General features: G+C 44.8%; 1 protein-coding gene across 1 annotated transcript; it reads right to left on the bottom strand.

Moving 5' to 3' along the window:
* Positions 1-15,576: 15,576 nt before the first annotated feature.
* On the bottom strand, positions 15,577-17,082 carry MGAT3 (beta-1,4-mannosyl-glycoprotein 4-beta-N-acetylglucosaminyltransferase). The gene has a single exon (XM_084811753.1). The coding sequence runs from the start codon at positions 17,080-17,082 to the stop codon at positions 15,577-15,579; it is 1,506 nt and encodes a 501-aa protein (XP_084667879.1).
* Between the last annotated feature and the right edge of the window lie 6,995 nt (positions 17,083-24,077).

Genomic DNA, 24,077 nt, shown 5'->3' with positions numbered 1-24,077 from the left:
ACATGAAAGGGCCTTCTTTGCAGTGGCTCCACACTTTTGGACCAAGCTGCCATTGGAAGGCCACCATGCTCTGTCACTGCAGACTTTTAAGAAGGCCTTGAAAACATATTATTTTACCTTGGCCTTCTATTGATATGACTGCTATTGTTGCTGTTGCTGCTGTTAACATCGCTGTTGCTGCTGTTAACATCATTGTTGGTTTTATTGTTGGCTTTTATTGTTGGTTTTATTGTTTTTATATTTTTATCACTTTTAATATTTTAATTGTTTTTATGTATTTTATTGTTGTAAGCTGCCTTGGGAGGGCTTCTGCTCTGAAAGGCAGCCAAGAAATATTTTAAATAAATAAAATAAATAGATTAAAAATGAAAAAAAAAGATGGATAGATTTAAAGTAATGTGTGTTTTGACTTTTAATTGTATTAAGAGACACAGACTTGTCCTAAGCTGACACAGCCTAGTCCTAAGCATATTAACTTGGAAGTCCCATGGGACATAATTCCTCATGAGTATGCATAGGTTTGCAGCTGAGATTGTATCTCTACTTGCTGTCTGAATCCATCTGGAACTTACACTTACAACTGCAGAACCTGTTGCTGGTGAACTGTGGTTTGATTCCCCAGAGCAAGGTGCTTAACAAAAGCACTGATTAGGTAAAATCAACAATTTAAACACTGCTTTCATCAATAATCCAATCTGGAACTATACTGTTGGGTTTTTAATTCATAAATAGTTGTTGCTCTTAATGGATGGGGAGGGGAAACCGCCAAACATAATTTCTCTGCCCAGGGTTTTACTAATCAAAGGACATGGAAATCCCATAAACTTAAAGGTCTCTTCTGTATTGACAAAATCTTTCCAGCTCTTTAGATTGTTATAAGAAGTTATATTTAGTTCTACAGATCATAATGTTCCCAACAGTGTGTACGACCCAGATTCAGCAAAGCATTTGGGCATGTGCTTAACTTCAAGCACTTGAGTAATCCCATTGCTGGGCTACAAAATCCTTAATCATGCCAGTGCGTGGGTCTGTTTTCAGTTGTGTTTTATTGACTGGCTCAGAGGCAAGTCCTAATGCAGCTTTGTGTATCTCACAGAGATTCTCTTTTGGCCCAGAAGACCTATGGAACAATACATTTTTTAGCAAAAGGGCTTAGCTATTTTTAAGGGGTTTTGTTCCATTCCCTGAACGTATCTGATAAATAGCACAGTTTTTAAAACCTCAGAAATATAACATATACCTATAACCCCAGAAATATAACATATACCTATTTGTTTTATTTGGGGGCAGAATGTTAGTGGTGGGGATATGGAGAGAAGGAGAGCCTTTCATAAGCACGTAAGAAGAGCCATGCTAGGTCTGTTCAAGGGTCCATCTAGTCCAGCATTCTGTACACACAGTGGCCAACCAGCTGCCCACAGGAAACCCAGAACCAGGACATGCACCCTCCCACCCATGTTCCCCAGCAACTGGTGTACATAGATATACTGCCTCTGATACCGAGGTAGCATATAGCCATCAGGACTAGTAGCCACTGATAGCCTTATCCTGCATGAATTTGTCTAACCCCCTTTTAAAGCCATCCAGTTAAAACAACCCAACGTAAACCAGACTCCCTCTGATTATTTAGAATCCAGAAGGAGGGAACAAGCTCCCGTTCACCAGCTCTCCAATTTATTCTTGTGCATGGTGTCGGAAAAATCGTAATGGCACTTCCAGACGGAAGGTTTTACTTGCAAAATTGGCACCATTCTAAAAAACATTAGCTGGAAATTGTTCCTTTCTCAATAGAGGTGCAGGATGGAAGTATCAATGGCCTGGCATCAGGTGCAGTAAACCGAACTGTATGAGCACTTCCATACAGATGTTTGAGGCTCAGGTGTGCGAGTCAGCACACCAGGCGCTTGCTGTCCACAAGAGGATCATATGGCTATCCTTGCACTAGGTGGACCAGCAAGTTCTTGGCAGGTGACACAATATTATCCATTCCAAAGCAGGAAAGTAGCTCAGGTGACTTAGTGCCCCTTTCCCTGGAAGTACTTTTCTCCTTGGCTTCTGCTTTGGTGCTACCACTGCTGCCTTAGAGTACCTTTAGAGATAAGGCCCTGTTTTTCTCCTTTCCTGTGTTAGATGTGCTGGTGATTGGGCTGCTGGAGTATTTAGGCTGGTCCCCATTTTTAAGCAAACCAACCTCATTTGCACTTTCCGGACTAATATGTGGGTCAGAACACAGTTTTCCTTCAGATCCCGCACTTCTCCAAGTTTTGTGAAGCAGTTCTCGGCTCAACATTTGCATACAAAACCGCACATATTGGGGAAATTTGTGTTCAAAATTGCAGATTTCTCTTTAATGGGGAGGGCCAGTGCCCTCTCACCCTTCTCTCCCTACAGGGAGAACAGGTCATTTAGTCACTGTGTGGTCTCCTCCCAACCTCCAAGACTGCTGCCTGCAGTGGCAGCGATGGGTGAGGCAAGGCTGGAGTGGGTGCTGCTTCTACGCATGCCTGCCTCCTCTGTGTTTCCTCCTTCTTTATTCTGGGGTGGCTAAGGCATTCTTAATCGCTAATGAATTTTTCTAGGAAGGTAGCAGGCAAGCAGAGCGGACCTAACAGATGTCAAAATATGGTCCTGATTGGTTCCTCCAGAGCCAACAGGACCCTGGTATTTGTCAACAGGCAAATTTCAGGATCCCCACAGCCAATCAATGTAGTTGTTGTTGTTGGTTTGTTAAATTCTTCCTTCTGGGCCCCTGAAAGAGACTGGAGAAAAGGGAGGAGTAGCATCCTTTGTGAGTTTAAATTGTGTGCTCTGGAACCCTGGGAGCCCTCTACTATTTTTAATTTTGTTTATTTACTTTTTAATCCTTTTTTTAAAACTGGAGGCCTGGGCTGTAAATGATAATAGCGTGTGTGGATGATTTTTCTTAAGGTCCCAACTCCTTGCAAAATCTTTTCATGCTTCTTCCCCCCAGCCCAGCCCAGCCAATATTTCATTTTCTCTATTTTTTCTGATATTTAACCTGGCATCCTGGGGGAATGGGAGTGATTGTGAGGTGTGTGGGGGCTCTGCCAAGATCCTCCAACCCCTTACTATTCCCCCCTTTTTTCTTCTCTTCCTAGTCTTCATTCTGCTTTGTAGGCATGATCTTAAAGTGAATTTGACTCAGTTTCCCTTTTCTGTGCAATGGGCTGCTGCTGCAGTGGATTCAAAGGTCTGGTTTTGTGTGAAGATGTGCAAATCTCCCCCCTCCCCCACTCTGCTCTTCTTTGTGGGCATGATCCCAAAGTGAATTTGCCTCAGCTAGTTTCCCTTTCCTCCACAATGGCTTGCTCCTTGCTTGGCTTTACCATTAGCTGCCCTGCCCTCCACTCCATGGGTACCAGCCAGCACAGCAAAATTGTGTATATTCGGGAAAAATACATACAAAAATGAATATATTAAGGAAAGATAATATAAAATGTGTATGTTAGGGGAAGTTGCGAACAAAAATAAATGCAATTTTTTGTGCCTTAAACAACCCCGCCCCCCGAATGATGCAGAAATTGAATTGAATGGACTTATGATTGAATACATGGGAAACTGAGTGGATACAGAATGATTTGTGCACCCCTAACTGTCGCTTACTGGGGCTTCCATTAGGAGAGGGCATTTTCCTCCCACGTTCTTATACAGTGAGGAAGGGTGAGTAGGAGTCTCTCTCTTTCTCTCTCTCTCTTTCTCTCTCTCTCTCTCTCACACACACACACACACACACACACACACATCCTATGCTGCACTGAGCATTCTTTGTTATGCCCCCTGAGAAGGATCGAAATAAACTAAAGGGATCAGTGACTTCAGCAGTAAGCCAGTTCAATCTTGACTTGCTTTATCAGCTCCTAGAGTTTTATCTTAAGTAGGGTCGTAATAACCACTTTGGCTGTTATCCAGAATAGAACTGAACCCTATAATTTCTTTAATAATTTCTCTAAATACTGAGCAATATTGAAATCCCCACCACATGCTTATTGAATGAACAAAATCTAGAGCTTATTTTATTTCATAAATAAATAATTATACAGTGCAAAGTTTAAAAATGACATTTAGCTCCCAACTTTCAAAGGTTCATCACAGAAGCAGGCCCACTATTAAGTAGAATATTCACAGGTTTAATATTAGTATCAAATCCCTTTCCCTTTATTTTTTGAAAGTTTTATACAGACTTGAAGTTGAGAGAGCAAGCCACGTAGGGCCAGTGTCAAGGGCTGGCATGTTTGGGCACCCGCTGACAAGACCCCCCTGGAGTTGCTCCTCCTCTTTACCACTGCAACCTGCTTGTTCACCTGCCTCTTGCTGTGGCCCAGGGAACAGGGGCGGTGACAAGGAGGAGCAGGAGATGCCACGGCCTCCTTGCTCCCTGGCTCTCTGCCTATCAGGCAAGCAAGTGGTAGCAATGAGGAGCTTGAGGAGCAATAGCAGCTGGTGACAGTGGTGGGGCAAAGGTAGATTCACTGAGGAAGTGGGCCAATTGAGGGTGTCTTGAAAGTCTGCAAAAAGCTCCCACTGAAGCCATATAATCAAAAGCTTTGCAAGAAAAGAGGAAGCTGAGAGAGAGAGCGCGCTGAGTATCAGACCAGACATCTTACCCCAGCATGTGCTAAGGAAGTGGTAGTAATAATATACTTAAGCCTGTCCACACCTCCCAGTATCCAGCATTTCATACACTTTCAGCCTGCTTATTGGGTACATGCAGCCAGACCAGCAAGGTGGTGGGGTGTTCTTTGTTTTAAAAAAAAATCTCTTTTGTGCTACCTGCTACTGATAATAACACAATGAGGTGTTAAAGTTCACGCTGCATCCTATAGTCTAATCTTTGGGTTGTGTTCACTGCACTGCATCCAGCATTGATCATTGCAAAGCTTGTACCTCACTTAGATAAAAACCTTCCCACTGTCAGGCTGTATATAGACAGCCCAGGGCTTTCAAGAGAGTCAAAAATGGTTACGCCACTGTTTCTTATGTTACACACATGGTGTTGTTGTTGTTTTGTTTGGTCCCACAATTGGCTCTGGTCAAAGAGTTTATGAAGCACTAAAACGGCAAGGCAGTTAAAACGGCACAGAGATGACAGTGGTCACAAGAAATGAATGTGTACACAGTTTTTAGATTACATCTGATTACTTTTGTATTTTGTGTGTGGGGGGGGCGTTGTTTATAGATTAATAGAGAGACACCTTACGTCTCTCATAATAGAGGCAGAATGGTGGTGTGACAAATCAGTATGTCTGCACCTCCACCCTGAGAAGCAGGACAGGCTGCAAGACACCCCTTTGTCTCTGTTCCTCAGACGTAACGCCACTACCATTCTTGTGTCTTTTTAGTATCCCTTCTCCTGCCTGCAGGAGAAGACAGGCTTATGACTTTTATATATGGAGACGGATAGGCTCCTTTTTCAGAGCTTCCTCCTTAACAACCTGGTTAGCGTGTTTGACATGCAGTCAGAGCTCATGCGTACAGCCAACTCCATGCTAGGCAAGACGAGCAAATCAACTCAAGTTTCCAGTCCAATATATTTGTTGAAGAACCAAGCAGAGAGAAGTTGAGAAATTAGTCTGTTGCTTTTAAAAATAAAATGAAACATCAAAGTAGCTCAATAAGGGCTCCTTCACACTGAGCTTTTATCCTGCGATTGAGATTGCTCCTTCAGGGAAGTTTGCAGGCTCTTTACATGATGCCGTGATCATTCAAGGCATCTCCTGCACTAAATGCCCTCCATTTTTAAATAGATCGCAGATAATGAGCTATCAAATTACCCAGTTGTGTTCTGCTTCAGTTTCCTCCTTGAAAAGAGTAAAAGTGGCAAGAAGAGGAGCAGGATCAATGAAAGATAATGGAAGACTCAGATATGGGGAGGAGGGGGAGGGGGGGAAGCATGTGAAAAAGGAAGCATGTGAAAAAGGGAGTCGTCGTGATCCTGCATTTAAAACAGAAGCAGAAAGCCCCGTTTTAAATGCAGGATTTTAAGCTGGTGTAGAGATGCCTAAAACCTTACTGATCAGGATCCTGAGCAAAGCAGCTTACAGGGGGGCATCCCTTTGAGCCTCCAGAGCAAGGAAGCATTTTGCCTTGACTCTTTGCCAACAGCCCAAAAAGACAAAGGAAAATCACAGAGCCAAAGTCTTTCTATGGAGCTGGACATTCAACCTGGAATGTATAGAGATGTAAATTTAGGTGTCTAGGCTGGCCACGTTCTTTGTTCAAAAATATTTCTAGGGCAGGGGTGGCAACACGCAGCCTCTGGGGCGAATGTGGTCCGGGCCGCACCGCCAAATTCGGTGGCAGCCAAAACTTTTTTCACAAAAAATGGCACTTGTAGCACTATGGAGCGCTACAAGGGTTAAATTTAGCTTGCAAACAGGCACGTAGCACTACAGAGCTGTTTGCGTCAAAATTTCAGTGGCAAACCACCGATTTTGGGGGGGGGTTTTCCAGCACCCACACAGTGGAGGGGAGGGAGAAAGTCCAGAGTGCAGCCCATGAAGGGTGTGTGAAAATGGCCCCAGAGCTAATGCAGTTGCCCACCCCTGTTTTAGAAAGTTGTGGTGGCGGCGGGGGGGGGGGGGGCAGGTTTGGTTTGTCATAGGTGGGATAACACGTTTAGTAAATAAAGATCCTGCCATATCACCTTCAACTCTCTGAAGGAACACCCCCCACATACACACACACACACACACACACAGTTATCTGAACAAAAGCTTCACATTCTCCCTTTCCAGTCATTCCCACCATTGTTGGAGCCTTTTTATGTTGAGTTTGGAAACATCAGAAGCTGCCTTATACTGGGTCCATCTACTACACTGACTAGCAGGGGCTCCGAGACAGCAGTCTTTCTCGCCCTGCCTGGAGATTCTAGGAACTGAGTCAGGGCCCTTTATATGCAAAATGATGTACTGTACGTGCCACTGAGCTGCAGGCCCTTGTACCATTGTGCACGTTCGTTCACTCCCTTCCCATGCTCCAATTTCTTGTAGCATAAGAGAAACCCACAACTTTACCATTCTATCCCAAGGTGCCCCTTTTTGTGCGCATAGCATCATGTATGGGTACACGGGTATAATTTTGCAAGCTTTAAGGGGAGGGGGATTAAAACTCACACCAGCAATTCCAAGAGGAAAAAGCACTGAATTGATTCATGCAGGACATGAGACCGTTCTTACCACATCAGGAGCAGAGAACGTGACATGGGATTTTTTCATTTCAGTGGTAGTTAGTCCCGTGTTCCTTATAACAGGGAGGCTGGGCCAAAGATGTTTGGGTAAGATCACCAAGTCTAGTGTCTGTTAACTGAAGTTTGCTTGAACTGGTTAACCTTTGAAAATGCTTCCTAAAACTTTTATCTAAATAATGATTTGTGTAAACTGTCATTTGCTGTAATTGACCTAAGATTTGATTTCTTTCTAACATTTGGAGACCTTGGCAATGATAAAGCTGACCTCTGGCTTACAAACAGTGGAATTTCTATGAATTCTTTAACAGTCTCAAACTACTTTGACATAATAGGAGCTCTCCCATATGCCTTCTCTGAAGATAAAATGCTAGCATGAACTCTAGAACAGTCACAGCTGGCTCTTCATCCACAGTATCGAACCCAGCTTTGTAACTTGCCTTAAAAATACATGCATGTCAACGCAAATCAGATTTTTCTCTATAGTGTCGTCTCTCTCTCTCTTCTTAGGGCTTTTCTACATGAGGCTGTTAATCCACAGCATGTACTTTCAGTTTTGTCGGTGAACTGAGATCTGAGCACTAAGCAAGGAGCATTTCCTTTTCTGCTTTTCCACTACATAACCGCTAGGTGGCACTGTGGTATAGCAGAATAGTGCAAATACAAAGAGGAAATCCCACTTTCTTTCACCATCAGAAGTAATACGACATTTCCCTGCTCTAAAAAATCTCGTGGAAAGTACTGTGTACAAACAGAAGCAAAACTGGAGGGTCATGTCAGCATGTAAATAACTCGTAAACAAGCGTGAATAGGGAATGATGAGTGCACAACAAATGCCTCATGTAGAAAAGCTCTTAAAGAGGTACATTGTGTTTATGCAAATGTTTGTTCATCCTTTAATTTACAAAAAATAAAATTATATACAAGGAGAACTGCTCCAAGTATTGAGGGGAGAGGGAAAGAGAAGGTATGTTGGTATGGAATGGGTGCTAACCAATAGGTACCTACCATAGTTGGATTATCTGAACAAAGGAGGGGAAATTGTTGCAGCATAGACCTATGATTTTAGGGCATCTTCTGATGTTAAGTAAGTTAAAAGATTATGCAAGAATTTGCTTACAAAATCTATAGTCAATGTTGATGTATTGAGTAACTGGAAACTTAGCATTAATAATTTCATTACATCATATTTTGAATTATATCCCATTCAGAAGATTGCTGCGTTTCGTTTCAGAATCCAGTTGAAAACCAAATTTCACTCCTATATTTTCATGCTGTTTGGTAGATAATGTTGTGTGGAATATTCTGGCATGACAAAAAACATTCAACTCTAGTTGGCAATCATGTGAGCAATAAATGGTAGTTACATACTCTTGTTCTATTACAGAGGGACTGAAAATGTTTTTTAACTGCATACATTCTGTCAGGTGATTGAACATTGTTGCTCTTTCTTGCAAAGGGGAAGGAATATAAAAACATTATCAAGCTGAAAGAAAGAAGAGATCTCCCCTCCCCTCTTCTTGAAGGTCTTCCCCCTCCAGTTGGAAATAAAAACAACCACACGTGCCAATTTCCCTTTTGTGGTTTGTAATTCGTTTCATTTATTTCTTTAAACATCCCTTTAAGGGTGAAATGAAATCCAACCATTTACAGAGAAAATGATTTCGGTATGTACATTTTGATTTAGCCTTACAAAAAAAGTATTAATATTGGTATTTATAAATTAAGACTTTGAAGGGCTTCTTCTACTTATTTGGCAAGTCCCACATATTCCTTAGTCAACAGAGAGCACAAAAGCTATTTCGGTTTGCTAGGATGAGAGATCCAATCTCTGCCCTTTCCTTGAGAACCGGGACTCCCATTTCCCAGGACTCTTCTCTGAAGGATACTGCTGGATCATCCCCTCAGGAATTACGCTGGACAGTGGTTGCATCCCCTTGCTGCCCATTTTTCTTTGCATCTCCTTTAGACTGATTTACCAGCCCCAGTATTTTCAATGAGAGTATAATACAGCCTTCCCTAACTGGGTGTCCTCTAAATGTGTTGGACTACAACTCCCATCACCCTTAACTAGCACAGCCAATGCTGGTTGGCGATAATGGGGGTTGTAGTCCAGCACATCTGGAAGGAAGCAGGATGGGGAAGGATGGTATAATACAACACAACCATTGTGTGGGGAAGGCCCTTAATTCCTCCTCCCTCCTCCCCCACGCAACAGAACTCACCACCTCGTATTTTCCCTTTTTAAATTTCCTCCAGAGTTGGAAAGCGCTCTGCAGGTTCACACAACTGGAAGTGGGTAGAGTCCCATTCCCTCTTTCAAACCACTCAGCTTAAGATGTATAAAGCCATGGCATCTCATCCCTTGCAATCCAATCCAGAGCGAAACTACTTTAGATCAGATCTCCACCAGTAGAAGACAGATGAGAGAAACCAAGTGCTTGGCTAGGAGCAGGCAATGCGCAAAAGCAAGGGCTACAGCAGATCTGAACACTACCCAGCTGTGATATTAAAAACAACCTGTCATGGTTTCAGTTTAAATGACTCAGAGCATCCTTATTTGCCTGCTATAGAAAATAAGTTATGAATCTTCCAGTTTTCCTGTTAAGCAACTGAACACCCAGTCTTAATGCAGATATTGGGAAGACAATATGGAACTACATAGCAAGAGAGAGAGAGAAGAAGAAAATAATTTCGTTTCACATAGACACACACAACTAAAATAACAGCTCATCCAGCCCTCTGAGCAGTACCAACTTGGTGTCATTTAACTAGATACGGTGAGGAGCCCCAAAGTCACAGAGAACATATGAGTGAGAATTAATACAAATAGGTAACAACCAGAGAATTGCTAGTGCCAGAAGTCACATACGCTGCCTGTATTGTGCAAGAGACTAAAAGGGGGGGGGGACGACTCTCAAGGTAGATTCAAGCTGCTCTTTAATGCCTAGTTCATATAAAGAATTCAGATGAGTTGGTAAAACGGTTCCTAGATTGTACCACTTCAGGCTGCAAGAAAGCAATTGCAGGATAGAGTCCTTCTCCATGGGAAGGAGTGGCAGTGGCGGTGGGGTAGGATTCCTACAGACTGGCATATCCTAGAAAAGTCTAGACTATATATCTCTTCTCCCTCAACATCTACATTTCTACATGCAGGGAAGTTTGTTTTCGTTTTACAAATGGAGGAACACTCAATCCCACATCTACAACTAAAAAGACGTACAGTCCAGGAACAATTTTCCAACCTCAGTTTGCCTGGATCAGGTTTGAAAAGGGTTAAGGAGTGGAATGTGGTGCTGTAGGAGGGCTTCTCTGAACAAATGGGAAGTTACACCCTGAATGTGGGCTACAAAGTGGGCCCCCACTCACCAGCTACCATGCATAGTTGTTGTCCCTGGCCATGACACTGATGCTTAAACCCTTCTAGGAGTTTGCTGGGGATGACTGGGGCTGCATAGGGGCTGGAAAGAGAAAGACAAACAGGTCCTGCTGTTGCGATGCAAGGAGAGGGACATCCTATCCTCCTCCAGCTATTTATCGGGGCTGGAGTGGAGAAGGGAGAGAGAGCCAAGCCAGGCCTTCAAGAACTCCGTTCTGTGCAAAAGTTCATGCGTGTAGTACATTGCTGTGGGTACTGGTCCATCGGCGCACTTACAGGGAGCTAGGACCAGGCACTATAGCAAAGACTGCTCCGACCCTTTTTGCATAGTAAAGGGAAGGACGCTGCTAACATTTAAACGGGGAAATGAAGGGCTGGGTAAAGTCACACAAGTAGTTTCAAAAACACTAATTCCCTACCCCACCAAAATTCCGTGGATGGATTTTAAGACATATAACTGCAGCTGCAATGTCAAGCACAAATTCTGTATACACATTGACATGGATCTTAAATGAAAACCAAGAGCCAGTAAAAATGAAAAAGGGGAAAGTACGTCATGTAGCAGCAGCAGTAGCAGCTCCTCATTGGTACTCAGCCACTGCCACATGGGGCTGCTTTGCCCACCACACCAAGCCCACATCTACTTGCATTTGCAGTGATGTGAAAGGAATAGCCAGTCCCCTTATACAATACCAGCTGGACACGGTTGACTCTCTACAGCAGCCTTCCCCAACCTGGTGCCCTCCAGATGTGTTGGACCGAAACTCACATAGTTGCCCCTCCAGAATAGCCATTGCAGGCTGGGAATGATGGGAGTTATGGTCCAAAACATCTGGAGGGTACCAGGTTGGAAAAGGCTGCACTATGGGGTGGAGGCCATGCGCATTCTCAGCTTAAGGCGTATAAAGCCATGGCATCTCATCCCTTGCAATCCAATCCAGAGCGAAACTACTTTAGATCAGATCTCCACCAGTAGAAGACAGATGGGAGAAACCAAGTGCTTGGCTAGGAGCAGGCAATGCGCAAAAGCAAGGGCTACAGCAGATCTGAACACTACCCAGCTGTGATATTAGAAACAACTTCTCATGGTTTCAGTTTAAATGACTCAGAGCATCCTTATTTGCCTGCTCATCCCATCTCATCTGGATCAGTCCCTAAACATGTCAAAGGCCTCCTTAATTGGTGCAGGCTTTTAAACCATCCAAGGGCTCTCCCTTGAGGTTTATGAAAGAGCTCTTGTCTTCTACCTGTCTCACTCTCTCTCTCTCTCTCTCTCTCTCTCTCTCTCTCACACACACACACACACACTTTGACTTGCTCATTTTCAATAGCTCCTTCAAGCTGAATATCGTATTTATGATGCATGCACAAGTTAGCTCCGCTTTCTTTGTACAAGTCAGGGGTTTAAAAGTCAGGTGCCTAAAATACTGGCTTGCCGAGATATTTCCCATAAGCCATTTTCATTTTAGCCATTGACTCCCCCACCCCCACCTCCTCACAGAAGCCCAGCAGCTTCTCATTAGTGCAAAGTTCTGTAATGTCAATTCTGCAGGACTAGGTTCTAGCTACGTAATAAATAATTAAATAGATGGTCCTTAAAGGGGAAGTGTTGTAGTGTGTGTATTTAAAAAAGCCACCATATGCAAAAGCTGATCAGTGGGGTGGGGGTGGGGGTGGGGGTGGGGGGGGGTTGTTTGTTTTAAGCAAAGCTTTGACTGTAAAGTCTCCTTTTCTCCCACAACAGAAGTCAGTTTCAAGTTTCACTTTGGTGCAGTCAGAGAGAAGGGGAACGTGAACAAAGAGTCCTTTCAGAGTCCCAAAGGAATTCAGTGCTAACTTATCCAATTACAATGGGATCTGTTCCTTGCACAGAACAGTGGAGGAGGGGAGGAAAACTAAGGAAGTGGGGAAAGGGCGAGAGGGGAGGGGGGGAGAGAAAGAACTGCAGAAAGAATGCGGGGGGGGGGCTAGGAATTGCCTCACTATGTTGCACTTCAGTCAGTGACAGATGGAGCCTGGAGGGACTGCACTGATGGGAGCATTAAGGATTCATGAGCAGTAATGGTGAAAGGCAGCCAGCCCTCCATGCACTCACAAAGCCCGCCCTGTTGAGCAAGTGCAGGGGCAAAAATGAACAGTGAGCGAGGTTGGAGGAAGAGGGTGAATTCTTGCAAGGAAACAGCACCGTACTGAGGACATGGGGCAAGTGGTCCCCGCTGGTCGTCAGTCCTTGACTGGGCAGTTTTCTGGGACTGGAACCTGACACTTCAAATGGACCTCCAGCTCAAACTACCAGGCCCTGCTGTGTAGCAAAAACCACACATTCTCCCTGTCACAAGTCTGAGTGTGCCCCTGCCTCCCCCCCCCCACACACAGCAGGAGTGAAGGGCATATTGTATAAACAAGTGCGTTATAACTGGCAGAATGGATCAGAAGGGCTGAAGGGTCAAGAGCCTTGCCTCTCATTTCCTCCCAAGAGTGAAAGCAAACCGTCCCTCTGTGTGGAAGTTGCTGGGAGCCCCTGATGCTTCACTAACGTCAGTCCCTCACCACTTGCTCCTCTGCTACTGCCACACAAGCATGGCAGCATGAAGTCCGCTCTGCAAGGCACAGAATCTCCACAGCACCCTCCTCCGCTGTGTCTGGTGTGGCTTAGCATCCCTCTTTGTTTGACCCGGCCTCACACTTCTAGGACAGAAGGCACATGGGCCATTCCGTGGATCAGTTTTAAACTCTTTGACCGGAACAGGGGACAGTGTCTATTGAGTCAAGTTTAACACTGACCAGGAGTGCCTCATGGTGGTACGCAAGGTAAATGGCAACACAGAGCCTAGTTCACCATCTCAGCAAAAAAGAAAAATGACAGGAACTTCAAGGGAACTGAAACTGCTGTGCATTCCAAACTGTTTCACAAAAAAAGGAATTTACTTCCTTTTAAGGACTACAGGTCAGTCCACACCAGTGTTTTTACATAGCAAAACAACACAAGATGACTTGGGCTGGTACAAGGAGCCCTCCAGCAATGTGCTTCAGCCAATATCTCACAAATGCCCAGGGTAGAGCTCAGCTCCTCCTAGCTCAAACCCTCATTTGAGAAGAGGAGCTCTCGCCTTGAGATATCAGAGCAATCAACAAGAGCAGTTGCTGCACCAAACAGGAGAGTGATTCGTCAGGTGGAAAAGGGAAAAGTGCAAACTGGCCGAGTACATCATGGAGGCAAAACATCGTGTTGCCATAGGAAAACAGTAGTGTGTACATCACCCTTCCCCAACTGGTGCCCTCCAGACGTGCTGCCTGGGGTTGATGGGAGTTGTAATCCACTCAGTCTGGAGGGAAGGCTAGTGTACATGCATTGCAGCACTTTTTGAGTCTCCTAGAGGTATTGGGAGGAATGTGCAGAAGGGCAAAAAAAACTGTGAAAGTGGAGGGGAACTAGAGAGAAAAAAACACCACATGTCAGAGAAACACACTGTCCCACTGGCATACCTCTTTTTGATAGCATGGGGCTCCTCTTCTTACTGCACATACATTACTCATTTCTTGCAGTAAGCGCAGTGGCTCACTGTTTCATATATTTCTTTAGCAGCAAACATAATACGGGTTTTACAATACCTTTCAGCTTGACTTAGAGACACAGACTCCATACATTGATTTGGAGACACACTGCAGCTATTCCACTGAAGGGGAAAGGATGCCAACATCAGGGGAATACTTACATGCTTGGCATTTAAGTATTCGGGGAGCTTTCACACCAGTTCCGTCAAATGTGTACCCTTTCCCCCATATGCAAACCACATGATAGGTATGCAAGACCTAGACCAACTACAGAGCTTTGTCCTCAAAATGGTGGCATCATAGAGCCAATTACCTTTATACTCTCCTGTTCCAGAAGCAGTAGGATGGGCACTGGAGCTTTACTATCCTGTCTCCTTTCCTTAGAAGCAATTCAACACACCCCATTTGACTTGAAAATGTAAACTTCACATTTTGTCACTGTGGAAGAGGGAGCTGTATCCACAATGGATGTATCCCTTGGAAATCTGTGGGCTACTGGCCCTACAGTCATCTAGCTTCCACATTAAAGTCCAGCTACCAAAACCACCCATTTACAGAGCAAAAATCAGCCAGCTTTTCAACCTTCATACCCTGCCAGTTTGTAGAGTTTCCCTGAATGTCCATTAAATCGTGAATGGAAAGCAGAGTTCTTTGGTGCCCCCATGTTCCCAGGTTGAGTGCGCATCCACACTTACACCCTAATGTGACAAACACATATGGCAAAAATATACGTATCCTAGATGAGCACAACTCCTGATGTCACCTACAAAAATTCCCATCCTTACACACACACACACACACACACACACACCACCTAGTGAAGTTGCCAGTCATCTATTCCAGCTGCAAATAAGAACACTGTGCCCAAGGGTAGTGTTCTCTTTGGCCAAACTTCATCACATGCTCAGCAAAACAACCAAGGCAAGAAGAGTTCAAATTCCTGTAATCCCTATGGGCCGAGATGTTAGGAAAGTGGAGCCTAAGGGAGAGTCAAGAGGTTTCAAATGGCTCGGAAGAAAACGGGCTTTTAGATGTGGAGTTCAACACCATCCTCGCCTAAGCTACAAAGACTGTAGAGGTTTCAGCACATTCACACCCTTACATGCCCAGTTGCATGCTCCGACGTGTCCCTGTGTCTGCCCCATTATGGTGCTGCCTGCATAAGATTTTGCTTCGATCCTACAAGAGAGGTGAAGGAGCCATACCTCCTGCTAGTTCACGGGGCCGGTTCCCGCTTCCTCTGGTCACATGACTAGGAATCCCTCCCCTGCACTGCACACACCCAGGTCTCTTTTGAGGAATGGGGCAGACAAAAGGCTGGAGAGAACATAAACTTCCCCAGCAGGAGAGAGTGGGGGAAGGAAGGAAAAACAAAAGACACACCTTGCTGTCCCCTTTTTCCATAAGGTCCCATTTGCCCATGCAAGCCCCGCTCCCCTCACCCAGCCCCCTCTGCCTTCTGGTAGGGGTTCTCCAGTAGGTAACGAAACCGCTGATAGTTCTTTAGCAGATATTTGGGGGCATACATTTGTTCTTTGGGGTCCGCAGGAGGGTACTCCTGGGTGGTGCCATCAAACCACCCGCCAGTCCGGATTAGCTCTCGGATATAGTTAAGGTCTCGCTTGTCCTCGTAATCACCCCAGCGAGGGAAATCCCCATTCTGCGCTGACACCAGTTTGAAGTAGATTCCTTCAGGTGTAAAACACCAAGAGCAGTGCCAGCCAGCAAAGTGGAGTGGACTGCCCAGGGACCACTGTACCAGGATGTGACCTGTGCTGTTCTCATACTGCCGAAAGCCTGGCATGGTATAATACTCCCTTCGGCGTAGCCGAATCCCGTCAGTGGCATAAACAGTTTGGAGCATTCCAACAGTGCAACCAGAAACCACCTCCAGGGTGCCGGGCTGCTTCCAGAAGAAGCCATAGAGAGATTTGCGCATATGGAAAGCAAAGGGCTCTGTCCAACCATCATAGAGTTTGAGGAAGAGCACACCGTCATGGCCTGGGATTTCATCTGCATCATCGATGATGAAAACGTCATCAGGGCGCACATTGCGGAGGCGGGAGATGCCATCCCGAGTCAGGAAAGTGCGTAGATAGTCATCGGCAATCCAGCCGTCCTGGCGCCCACCAGGGGGGAAGTGATCCAGGAAGACATAGAGGACCTTGTGGCGGATGTAGTCAAAAGAGCCATTGAGCAGCATCTCACGGAACTTGAGAGGCCGTGGCTCCCCGTACGCAGTGAAATTTGATTCGCAGACCACAAAGGCATCTACCACATCACCCAGCTCGTGGAAACGCACATCCAAGAGGTCAAATTCATGATTGACGTTGATGGCATTAATGACCCTCCGCGGCACCTCCCGTGGGGTCAGGCGGTCTTTAGTGGGGAGGTTTGAGTATTGCACCACAGTGGGCACCCCACAGCTAGGCCCGTGCCAGCCAGGGAGGCACACGCATTCCACCCACTTACGTCGCTTTGTCCCGCTGGCACTCAGAGGTTTCCGGCCGACGCGCCCAGAAGCAGCTCCCTCGATTTTCTCCTCTGGCCGGCCCGCAAGTGGCTTCTCCAACACCTTGGTGCCTGACTTGAAGCAGACCCCACCAGCTTTGGTGTGTACAAAGTATTCTGCAGCATCTTCGGGCAGCACAAACTCGGCTTTTTGCAGCTCCTCAACAGCTCTGCTTGGGGAGAGGGGCTGGAGCAGAGGCGAATGGGAGTATAGGGGCGTCCGCAGGAACTCCGGACCCCCAGGCTCAGGGCTGACCTGAGGCGTGACGGGCGCATTGTTCCAGAAAAAGTTAGAGACCAGGTTGGGGCTCAGCGATGCCAATTCTCTGGGGAATGTGACATAGGAGAGGGCCTTCAGGAAGTGAAGGAAGGAGATGAGGCAAAGACCAGCCATGCACAGAGTCAAAAAGAGCTTGTGGCGTCTCATCTTCATCCTGGGATATGGAGAGGGGGAGAGAATGAAGAGAAGAGAAAAGAAGAGAAGAGAAGAGAAGAGAAGAGAAGAGAAGAGAAGAGAAGAGAAGAGAAATTACAGCCACATTTTTACTAGCCTAGGCCTAAAGGATTGTTTTATCACTGGTCAGTTAAAAGGGGGGGGGGAGATGGGGAAACCCAGGGGTGTTGCTAGGCACTTAAAAGATTCAGAGCCCAGGCCCAAAGGACACGAATCATCATAAAATCTGCATATGCTAATTTATACCTATATATACAAATTTAGAAATAATTACAAAGGTATATTTAAATTTCACAGCAGGCAAACCCAGCCAATTAATTTCTCATCCAAATCATCTCAAATAAAAACAAATTCTTCAATTAATTTGCGCCCTGACCTAAATCAGCCCAAACCAATGGAGAAAAGTTTTTTCCTAAGGTTTCTGGTCACCTCCTCCTTCGACTACACAAAAGATGCTGTGTGTGTTGCAACTCTCCAGGTGTCCACTGCATTGTGAGTATTTTATCTCAACAAGTTTAACATGGGTTAACATGGGTTTCTTTATTTATTTTCAAGTACCTACTCTGTTTTCATTTTTTGACTCTTATTATATTCCCTTAATAAATATCTATTGCAATGTGGACCTGAGGTCTGAGCATCAGTTTCTGGAAATGTCAAGAGAGGTTTCTTGCATGCCCCCCACCCACCCCCACTACTTGGTTCATCTACCAGTGTTTGCTTATTTCTACCTGCGGGGAAGAGGAAAGCAGTCTTTCTGCCCATGGGGGGGTGGGGCTTAGCTTGTTACTACCCCACCCCAGGCGGATAACTACCTCCTAGCTCTGAGGTCCCCCCTACCCAGGGTTAGAGGAAAAAGGGGTAATGACAGCATCCTTCCAATCGGATAGATGTACAACTGGCCCACCACACAGGGCAGTTGTGGCAGAGTGGAAGCATTACGGGGGGCATTTGTAGAGGCAAAAGCGGTGCTCAAGCCTGCATATCCCTGCAAACATCCCCAAGGACACCCCAATCCCTAGTCTTACAATGGCTGGTGCAGCAGGGGTAATAGACTAAAAACTGACAGGTAGCAGGATTTGCAGAGGGAAAGTCAGTGGAAAAAAATGTAAATGCCTGGATTTTCCCTTGCAGATTCCTTTCCCACAATATGCCCCACATTAGTGTTATGATACAAATATGGGGTTGGAAGCCCAATGTTTGCCTCATGACATGTACTATCTCACTAAGGGGTCAATCCTAAATTGATCTGAAACCAGTGGGATACACTTCATCAATACTAGACCTTAGATTCTCTCAGGAAAAGAACTGAGCACCTTCGGTCGCAACTGAGGCATTAATACTGTCCATGATGCTGTCCTTTCATTAGCAGTATGTTGACTACTGAATGTCTGAGAGGCCATGATAAACTGACAGGGATGTAGCAATATATAAGGTGCTCAGAAGTAAGCAGCAGTAGCAGGGGGGTGGAGTTTGAAAGAGGAACAGGAAGTCAGGAAGAGATAGAGTCAAACTCCATGTTACGTTCATTGCATTGCATGGCATGTAGTGCCCTCTCTTGTTTTTCTTTACTCAGAAATGCATGGACTCCAGATCTGGATTGGGACCACCATGTGCAGGGAGAGAAGAATTAATCCTTCCTTCCCGAAATTCCCCTTCCCCCCACTGCGGCAATTAAAAAAAAGACAACAGTCTTCCCTTTTCTCTTTCTTAAGCATACATTATGGTGTTATCACTGCTTACGCTGGGGCACCTACTGCTCTATCTAGAGGGACAGGCCACGGATGCCCCCAGAGAAGCCCTCAGAGAAGTTTCTCTTTTCAGTAAAAATTCTAATTAAGCAGCCATGTCTGCTCTTTGTTTAGCCTACAGGCCAAATCAAGTTCAGAGAAGCTCTTGGGGCCTTTATTCCAGTGATAGGCAAAATGGGCAGGGCCAACATACCAAAAATAGCAGCATATTTTAGCCTAAGTCTCTTACTGCCAATAACTAACTCTTAGGAGAGGCATTTCAATCATTTAGAAAGGGAGCAAACTGCACAAAAGCTGGGAAACCACCAAATGATAAGCAGTTGGGGGAAAATGAGGCCAGGGGATGGAGCCGTAGCCATCTGGGGAATCCCAGAGGGCCATATTGCGACCCCAGGTGGGCCAGATTTGGCCCAGGGACCTGAGGTTCAACACCCCAGCTTCAGAGTCTTGAAGAACATAATGGCTTTAATCTATGCACGTTTTTCGAAGAGATGACATGGGATCAGACTTTGGACATTTCCTTTGGTGGGAAAGAAGAGGGAAAGAAGTTATTGGAGGCCCCAGGGAATAACTGGGCTGCTGAAATACCCCAAACAGAATGGGAAGGTGTTTGGCATAATGAGAGACTGAAAGGAAAATTCGATAATATAAAAAATCTGCTGGTTAACAAGGGTGAAGGCTATTTCATGTTGCCTGAAGCTCCACAAAGCCAGGGAATTAGAAGCAAAGAGCTTTTCTACATGAGGCATTCATTGTGCACTCATCATTCCCTATTCATGGTTGTTTACAGGTTCTTTAGATGATATCAGACCCTCCAGCTTTACTTCTGTTTGTAAACAGCATTTTCCGCGAGTTGTTTTTTTTTGAGCAGGAAAAATGGGGTATTATTTCTGATGGTGGAGGAAAGTGTGATTTCCTCTTGTGTGTTATGCTATAACACATTGCCACCTAGAGGTTATGTAGCAGAAAATCAGGAAAGGTAACGTTCCTTGTCTAGTACTCGGATGTCAATTCTGTGACAAAACCAAAAGTAGATGCAGCGGATTACAGCCTCGTGTAGAAAAGTCCTAAGGCTGATGCCTTAACTGACATGCCCCGTGATCAGTGATGATGTTGTGCAATGTCACAAGTTGTGCTTGCTTATCACTTACCCCCATGCACCCACACTTTCTCTTGGTTAGCAAAGATGCCCCACATTGTCCTGGTCTCGTATTACCTTTTGAAGCATCTAGCCTTACTGCTAGAAGAGGACTCACTCTCACTGTCTCATCTAGCTACTGATTCAAGCAATGAACTGGCATGGGTCAACTCTCAGGAGGATTCCTCTTGTGGTACAGTAAGGCTCAGATGCATTATAAGACAATACAGAACCAGAACAACATGGGGCATCTTTGCTGGTCCCACGCACACCATCCTCCCCATCTGGATTTGGGCCTGAAAGACCAAGGAAAAGTGTACATGCACAGAGGGTAAGTTATAAGTAAGCACAATTTGTGATGCTGCACAACATCATTGTGGCTCACGGGGCATGTCAGTTAAGGAATCAGCCTTAGCTTCCAATTTCCTGGCTTTGTGGAGCTCAAGCAAACATGAGATAGCCTTAACTCTGGTCTTAAACCAGCAGGTGTTTTGTTTTTTTAATCACTGAATTTCCCTGGTTCTTGAAAAAGTAATTTCTCCCCAAGGCATTGGAATCTGCTTTCTTGCAAGTCAATCTATAAGATACATGGGATTATAAAAACTTAATTAATGATGATTATGATTTCATTTCAAAGTGCAGATTTAGTTTTTTAGGCATACACCTCAAACAATAAATGCACATAGTAGGGTAATACTTTTATTAGGAATAACCAAAAGTCACAATCTAGGGAGCCAAATTTTGAGATATCCAAAAAGCTTCTTTGTGCTGAATTATAATAAAAAATGGAGGGTCTAGAGCTATTTATTGTTACCCCCTCCTGCAATTTATAATGTAGGGTGTGGATTCCAAATGGAGGCTGCAATTCTATTCTGACTTACTATTTCAGTATAAAACGGTGGAGGCCTAGAGTCTCTTGACTACAATAAGCCATCTTAACAGCATCAGCCAACAACAAGGAGTTTTTCATCCCTCACTGCCTTGAAGAGGCAGATGTCCCCTCCTATGATTATTAACTCTTCATTCACCAGAGTCTGTTTCATGCATTTTACCACAGATCCCTACAAGCATTAGCACGGGCGCGATACTGATAAAACAGCCCTGCAGTATTTCCAACTTACGGAATGATTCTGAAATTAGCTGGATACATGTGTGTAAATGAACAGAAATGTCCCTCTATGTTCAGAAAGGCTTACTTCTGAGCAAGCCTGCACAGGATTCCAGCATACCCTTTCCTTCCCTATCCCTTCTTCATCAGTGATCTATCAATCTGTGAGAGTGATTCTCTCAGCCTTCAAAATTACCACACTCTTATCTCAGTTGACAGTTTTCTACTACTCCTCTCCCACTGTCAGAATGCTAACAGGAATGCTGGAATTCCTCTCAGAACACTGGGGTACTGGCAGCATTCTAGCTTCAGAACGCCGGCCAAGCTAAACATTCTGCTAATCATGCATAGCAGAGCTTTGCATGATTGACTTACTTACTTGAGTGTAAGTGCGCATGGCCCCAATTCGGATCAGGATTGTGGCAATACCGGGAGGGTGATTTAAACTCCCCTCCCTCCTGTTTTCATTCTGAAATTCCATCCCTTTCTGGTCGGGGTGGGAAGGTGTTTTTTAAAAAAAGAAAAAAAATGCTCCCATTGATTCCAGTGGGGATTTTTTTATTTTCTTTTTAACACTGCCTCCCCCCCCCCCACACACACACACAGGAGGGGGTGGAAGTTCAGGACAAAACCGGGAGGGGGGGAAGCTTAAATCCCCACATAATGAACTGCCATGGTACTGATCCAAATTGGGGCTGCAAATGCTTACACTCATGTAGGTAAGCCAAACACGATTAGCAGAACGTTTCATTTGACCTTGAAACTGAGATGCCCAACATAACCTTGCCAGCAGTTGCTACCACAGGATTTCATGGCACAGAAAAACCTTAATAACTTTTGAACTGCTGCTCAGAACTTCACCAAACCAATGAAAGGTACATCTCCTTCTCAACAAACCTGAATAAAGTACATCAGTAGTTTTCACTAGCACTGCGACGAATGTTTCAATCTATTTTCAACCATTTGTTGGGTGGAAGGGCAAAAAGAAACTGCACCTGAAGATTGTGGGAAGGGGTGAGAATTTCAGGGAAGTTGCTCAGAGTGGAGGGCTTCAGTGCTTATCTTACTGTGAGGAGGTGGCTAGGGGGGTTGTGTGCACTTTCTTTTCCCGTTTTTATCCCATTCTGTCTCTGGTTGCTTGAGTTTTCTGAAAAGCCCCTAGAGGGCTTCACCAGGACTTCCTCCCGTGGGGCTTTCCAGTGCTGCTGCCTGCTCAGGGCCTGAAAGCCCAGTGAGGCATTTTTGGTTAGGCTTGGTTGTTGTTTAAAGGCCTTTTAACAACAACGAGAGGAATAACAAGAATGCCTCTCTCAGCTTTCAGCCCACTGGAAAGTCCCAAGGGAGGAAGTCCTGGCAAAATTTTCTAGGGGGCTTACCAAGAAGCTCAAGCAGCTAGAGAGGCTACAGGCGCAGAATGGGGAAAAATGGTAAAGAGGCCACAGAGACCCCAGTCTCCTCCCTACTGTAAGGTAAGTGCAGAAGCCCTGCACCCTGAGAAGGTCCTCCGAAATTCTCAAAATTCCCATGAAAGAGGCAGAAAAACAATTGCCTCTTTTGCAGGGAAACAAAGAGGTTGCGAGAAGGCAGGTGGGGTTTCAGCACAGCTCTGGTCTTCTCCCAAATTTGAAAGAACTATATAATAGGCTGACTGTAGCTTCGAGAAAAAAGTGCGAACATGCCCATTTTCAGCACTTTTTAACGTGCTGTCCCTGTGGCACTTTTTATTGGATTACTTAGAAAATTTCCACCACTGTAGACGTCACCGTGTAGATCATGAATGCCAGGTTTCATGTTAAACAGGTGTCATTTTTATAAGCAGTAGAAATTTGAGGCTCATAATAGAACCTTTTCTTTTTTGGAAACTCACCGTAACTGAAGGGACACTCTATTCCCCTTTAATCTATGCTGAACTCATTTGCTCTTGCACTTGTACAGGTATTTTATCTGGCTGCTACTTTTAGTTAATTAATTTTCATATGCCGTTTTCAGCCATTTCGTATTACTCTGATGTTGCTTATCTGGTTAAATTTGTACTTTAGTATTTGCTGCTCTTTTATTATCTACCTGCTTTTATTTTATCTAGCAGAGTGATTATTATGTACCCCAACAATTATGAAAACATCCAGGAGGGGTGCACAATTCACGTAGTTTCAAGCAGGGGGAGATATAGAGATGAAAGTAGGATGAAGATGTCTTACTGATATATGGGGGTAGGTTTTTTATATTTCTTTCTTCTTCTTTTAATGTCGTGTTGCCCTGGAGGTCTTGCACTGAAAAGGTGGCCTATAGATGTACTAAACAAATTCAATAAATAGTTCAGGTGTATCTAGAAATAACTATGTGTTCCTCTGACAGCCATTCAAAGAGAAGACTGTACTCTGTAAAGTAGAATACATGGCCACCCTAACTGCCGTTGGTTAAGGATGCTCACGAGGGGAGGCTGGCAGCTGCAGCAGTGGCTGGCAAGGAGTCAGCCCTGGTGGGTCGTGCCCAGTATTCCCCAGTCAGCATGGCTGCCTGGGGAATGCTAGAAGTTGTAGGACATAATTCTGTCTAAATATGCATAGGATTGCACCCTAAACTGCCATTTTATTCCTTGAAAGAACAACACAGGTAGTGGTCAGTCACCTCTGAATGTAGTGACCTAAGGGTAACATCACCTACATCAGCAACTGCATCTGGTAACTACACAAGCATGGCCAGTCCATTATTTTAAAAATGTATAAGGTAATAAGAATCTATATTAACTTACCTAGACATGGGCCCCTGGCAAATGCCCCAGTAAGCCGGGTGCTGATGCTGGGCCTGTTGCCTGAATTTTTGGTTTACTTGCTGCTGTTGAAATGTGTTTGAGGTCTTTGAATTGTCTAGTATTTTTATTGTTTGTTTGTTTTCCGGTTGTGAGCTGCTTTTAAATATATATGTCTCGCTTTTGCAATTAGGGACAGAGATAGGCCATGGGTACTGGTTGATGTGGTTT

This window comes from Heloderma suspectum, chromosome 7, assembly GCF_057233095.1.
Source record: "Heloderma suspectum isolate Gila_16-S chromosome 7, 16-S_ref, whole genome shotgun sequence".
Classification (NCBI taxonomy): domain Eukaryota; kingdom Metazoa; phylum Chordata; class Lepidosauria; order Squamata; family Helodermatidae; genus Heloderma; species Heloderma suspectum.
This window is presented reverse-complemented; position numbering and strand designations above follow the sequence as displayed.

What these genes read in the sequence shown, in the direction of transcription:
- MGAT3 (XM_084811753.1), bottom strand. Translation starts at nt 17,082, where the DNA reads ATGAAGATGAGACGCCACAAGCTCTTTTTGACTCTGTGCATGGCTGGT.